The 5,034-nt window shown below is 41.3% G+C and overlaps 1 protein-coding gene across 1 annotated transcript; it reads right to left on the bottom strand.

The window, feature by feature from the left end:
• Window positions 1-3,480: 3,480 nt before the first annotated feature.
• On the bottom strand, window positions 3,481-4,641 carry LOC135717254 (uncharacterized). Its single transcript, XM_065239246.1, has 2 exons — window positions 4,188-4,641; window positions 3,481-4,123 (listed from the first exon to the last, which is right to left on the bottom strand). Exons 1-2 carry the CDS (start codon window positions 4,609-4,611, stop codon window positions 3,513-3,515), a joined length of 1,035 nt encoding a protein of 344 aa, XP_065095318.1. The 5' UTR covers window positions 4,612-4,641; the 3' UTR covers window positions 3,481-3,512.
• Window positions 4,642-5,034: the final 393 nt, after the last annotated feature.

Below are 5,034 nucleotides of genomic sequence, written 5' to 3'. Positions count from 1 at the left end.
TGATTCACCGTGTATAAGTCGGAAATTTGCATTCAATACGATTTAACTTTAACATAATGCGATGTATGCCATTCTTATATGCGATGTTGACTTAAATAGTAACAATTTACGACACTGTCTATACATTGTTATACGATTTCTGGTTGTCTGGGATCTTCATAAAATCCATGTCTTGGAATATTGATATGTTTAATTAGTCCCTTAAAGTATTTGAATGAATGATTTTCTATGTCCGCAATTCGAAATACTATTCATTTAAATCATTTATTTAAATTTATGGATTCAATCAATATCTTTAACCCAATTCTCATTATACAATATTTGGGTATATTGCCCAGGTAACCCAATAATGTCCGATCTAATGACCTTCGAAAAACTAACGATACTATTACGATTGACAGGACCATCTGTATACCGAGATTTAGGGTTATTCCAACATGTAGGTACTAGACCACTAAAGGGATTGAGAAAACACTATCGACAAACTGAGAAAAGTAATCAGATATTTGTTGAAGCTTTATTGTATTTACACCACTCCCTTCTCACCATACGCTGCTCTACATCGATTCCTACATTCCGTGGCTCAAGATTCCTCCGGTCTGACATATTGTCACTATGCTATGGCTCCAGCAAAGGGGGTAACATTCTATTCCTCTTCTTCTGTTTGGCTGGAACGCACCAACTGTATTTTTTCCCACCCAGTCCAGTTTTTGAATTTTTATACTGAGGCCAGGAAAGTCAAGAATGGATGCAGCCCGAGATCGAACCCACCGTCTCCAGCATTATACGCCATCTCTATACTAACAAGGCAACGAGAGAGCCCAGCATTCTTTTCATGATATGGAAATAAATTGTTCATATCCATCCCGAGACTTGGGCCAACATATATTTCTTTATATTGCACATTCCAGTAATTCTTCCAAAAGGCATTTCTTCTTTATTGCGTTAGTCTGTCAGGAGAATGTTTTTCATCATAGCCACCGAAGGCATTCCAAGCTATTTTCCCATGTAAATTATCACTCTGCAATGCACAATTTGTTTTGTTTCCTAAAACTCCCATTCCCGTAAGCCCTAAACTAATCAAACAAATATCTATCCAATGGGCAAACTTTCCCAGTCGACCCTTCCAAACTTTCAACCACCCTTTGGAATGGTTTTGATGCAAACTGCTCGATCAAACTTTGTTCCGAAAGATAATCTAATCCCTTGGCTTCATTTGCACAGTCGGAATCAGCGCTACTACTTCAGGAAGCACATCCGTTGAAGCGAAAGGCGGACTGGGTTGAATCAGGACCCAGGAAACCGGTGCTAAGTGAAAATTTTCTTATCGCTTAAACAATTTTCCACATCGGTGAGTATTTTGTTTGCCTTCACCAAAGACGACGACGACGACGACGACGACGATGACGGCGAGGATGGGCTTAGGCCGTCCAAAGGCAAACACAATCGGCTGGGTTGAGAATGGAAAAGTGTATGAGTAAGCAGAGTAAATCCGCTCATTGCCTTAGTAAATCGTTCGGATTGGGAAGCGACAGAGCCAGGGTGTGTACCTATGTGTGTATCGCCGTTCCTTCCCCAGCAAGTGAATATGTGCTACGAAAGTTGGAGAAAAGCAGAGGTTAGTCAGTGCTCGGTGGAAAGGATCAAGAATCTATTTAGCACGGATTGTTTTCAACTGATAACGAGTAGATTGATGAGCCGTTGTTTGTAGCTCTGTAGGGTAGCTTTCAATTGTGGGTAATTTTATCCGACTTATAATGAATTCAATTTGCCTCACAACTTATCATTTCATTATTTAGTCAGCTTGAGTACATGGTTGCTTGTCCAATTTGTCTTGAAACCGATTCTCTGGCGCATTGCAAGGAAATTCATCACATTTTGTCAGAACCTCTCCGATCACATGAATATAAATGAGCATCCATAACGTACAGAATGAAACCCTCCCAGTGACAGACATATTCAGAATCGAAACGATTCCTCATAGATACGGGATTAGTTGTTGGCAACGTACTGAAAGGGAAAGACATGCAGATATCTTTTCCGAACTACGGCAAACAGTTCGCTTCGATAAAGAATCCATTTTTCGCCTTTTTCGGTTTATCCTTTCTCCGAATTCACGTGGCGCTGTGTGATAAAGCAACCCATTCCTCCGCATATCACGTTCCTAGTAATAACGAATCAAAAGCGCCCACTTCTTTCCACCCTGCATCAAGCTAATTCCTTCCCTGTCCTCCCACACCTTCCCGTCAAAGCGGTGATAAATTGCTGGAAAATATTACAAATTAGGCTGCCATTCCATCATCATTTCGGTGGAAGCTTTTCTTTCTCTGTTCTCCACAACCTCTGCTCAACGTATGTTTGCGCTTCCTTCGGCCGGAAAGACCCGTGCGCCGTGCTTATTGCTTCGTTACTTCCATCATCATCATCAACGTCAACGGTTCGTGGTAGCCTCTAGATGGAAAACTAAACAACAATGCCTTGCCCAGCGAGCAGCGTTGCCAGGTAAGTCGAATTTTGACGCTGGACTACGTCTTTGTGGAAAATACTGGGGTGTAGATCCAAACATTGTGTGACCGAATAGTGTTTATTAATGGAGTTCAATTCCTATCTCACAATTTAATTACGATTTGATGTAAGATTCGTTTGGAATAAATATTATAATACTTTATCATTGTTAAACTATTGAAGTTTGATCAAAGTTTTTGGCCGTAATCAAACATTCACGTGCTTGCATGCTATGACTATCGAGAGAACAGAGAGAAACGAGCCGATAGCAAAGTTATTAACGAGCGTACCTGCACGTTTTGTTTTAGCTCGTCTATGGATGTTACGGTTGTCACATTGTTAGACGCCGTACACGGTCAATAAGACTGGAATGTAAATTTTCCGTTATTGGACTAAAAAAGTTTAAATTTTCGCTTTCAAAAGCAGCAAAAAATAAAAAAAAAATTAAAACAGTCAATACCGAATTTTCTAAACCTCCGATACCGATAAGCTTGAAAACAATCTGGCAATGCTGCCAGTGCCCAGTGACGGTTTGGCCGTTTCTCAGTAGAAACGTGATGAAATTCAACAAACGGAACAATGCTGCTTCATGGCGCGACCGTCGGGCCTGTTTTCAACCATGTTGCTTTTAATCTGCTGAAGTGATTCTTCAGAAAATGGACAGCCGGCTTGGTGGGTGGCTGCTGTTAATGGTTATTTTAAGCTGGAAGTAGATACTCAGTTATATAGTTTTAAGGGGGTAACTTCAGTTCTAAATTGAACAAAAGATTCCGGTACGCATTCAATTAATCTATATATAAAGATTTGGATTAAGTAACAGTTTCTAAACAATTACATTATGCAGGTAAAACATTATTTTGTTTATATTCTCTGAAATATATTTGTTTTAGTTTTTACTCAATACAGAGGAATATGTTATACACTACTTGGAAACACTATCAAATAACGCATTTCCATTTCAGTTTGAAGTATCAAAACCTAAATGTCTACCCTTCCGTCCAAGCTGTTCAACCTCTGCGGCCAGGCCGTCCAAACCGTCTCGAATCGTAGTCACCGATGTGGTTCAGATTGTTCATCTGGGCGTGGTACAACACCTTCTGCTTATCAACGTAGCTTGACATGTCGAGAAGAACTACCCTCGACGAACCACTTTCCGGCAATACGCGACGAACGCTGTGGGCCAAATCTTGCATTTCCGGGTTGACCGAAAGCGAAGACCTGACGTAGTTCGTTAGCTGTTCTGTGTCGTTTATGTCCGAATCAAACTTCTCCAACCGTACCAAGTTGGTAGTGCGGTGAGATCCACAGGATTTCCTCATTTTCTCCACAATTGCCTCCAGGATTTCCACTTCACGCTCGAGATCACCGTCGGAGTGAGTAAGTTTTTCGCTCTTGGCTGTACGACACAAATTTGTCACGGGATCTAACTCGCACTCGAATAGGACATTTTCATTGGGATACAATGCATTACCCTCATCGTCAAATTCCGAAGGAAAATCTGTTGCACCTTCTGGTTTCCCTGGGTGATGATCCGGTTTTACTGTAGGTTGTCCATAGCGAAGGTCAATATCTGGGACCTGAGATGTCGTTTCACAGTTGCACTTGTTGATGATCGAGTCTGAAATCAAATTTTACTCATTATTTCACCTCAGAATCCACATAATCAAGAAATCATTCCTTACCAGTGACCCACAGTCGCTGCAGATGCAGACGGGTAGCATTAGTGCTGTCTCCCAACAAAACGTGGTAGTACAATACGTCTCCCTTTTTGATGACAACTACCTCGTCTTCCACGATAAACTTCCCATAGGTAATCGTAGTGGAATTTTGGCAAACGTCGCAATGTGTTTCATTGGAACGCTTCGGATCCTGATTAATGTAGAGCTCAATTCCGAAAAATGTACTGTTCGGAGACGGTTGAACCATGGAAACCGTCAATCCCTTAGGTTCGTGAACTTCAAAGTTCACAAACGGTTCTTGGCGATGTCGATGGTGCCGTCCATGATGTCTTCCGTTATGTTGACCGCGATGACCACCTCCACGATGTCCAGAGACCAAACTCAGGACCAAAATACAACCAACGAATGCGATCAACTTAATGTTCATCTTGTGCGAACTGAATATTTTCACTGGTCACTACCGACTTCCAATCGAGAATAACTGTACGATCGTAGACCATCCGGCTTCCTTTTATACAAAGAACAGATTTTGGCTGTGCTATCAAAGTCTGACGTTTCGAATATAGTGAAAAGATCAATAGGTCAAAATGAGCAAGCGTGCCGTCTGTTGAACAGAAGAAGTAAATGATGAGTAAACACGATGCTACGTCACTGTTAGCATACGTGAGGTGAACCAACACGATTCGTCAGATCTGGTTGAAATGCGTATTGCAATCTTTGTTGTGACTTACGTTTTTCAACTATAGATGCCGCTGTCTTACTGAGCGGTGCTTTTCAAATAGATAATTGCATATTGGGATTCACCGGGAAAACTGCAAACGTTATCAGTTCCAAGAAGGAATGTCGCAAT

Source organism: Ochlerotatus camptorhynchus, unplaced genomic scaffold, assembly GCF_037179485.1.
Source record: "Ochlerotatus camptorhynchus isolate MF236.1 unplaced genomic scaffold, CSIRO-AGI_Acam_v1.1 ptg000054l, whole genome shotgun sequence".
Classification (NCBI taxonomy): domain Eukaryota; kingdom Metazoa; phylum Arthropoda; class Insecta; order Diptera; family Culicidae; genus Ochlerotatus; species Ochlerotatus camptorhynchus.
The sequence above is the reverse complement of the archived record's forward strand: the minus strand, read 5'-3'. Positions and strand labels throughout refer to the sequence as shown.

Coding starts and splice junctions, on each gene's coding strand:
- LOC135717254 (XM_065239246.1), bottom strand. CDS start 4,611: ATGAACATTAAGTTGATCGCATTCGTTGGTTGTATTTTGGTCCTGAGT. Junction 4,124..4,187: donor GCAGCGACTGTGGGTCACTG/GTAAGGAATGAT, acceptor ATTTGATTTCAG/ACTCGATCATCAACAAGTGC.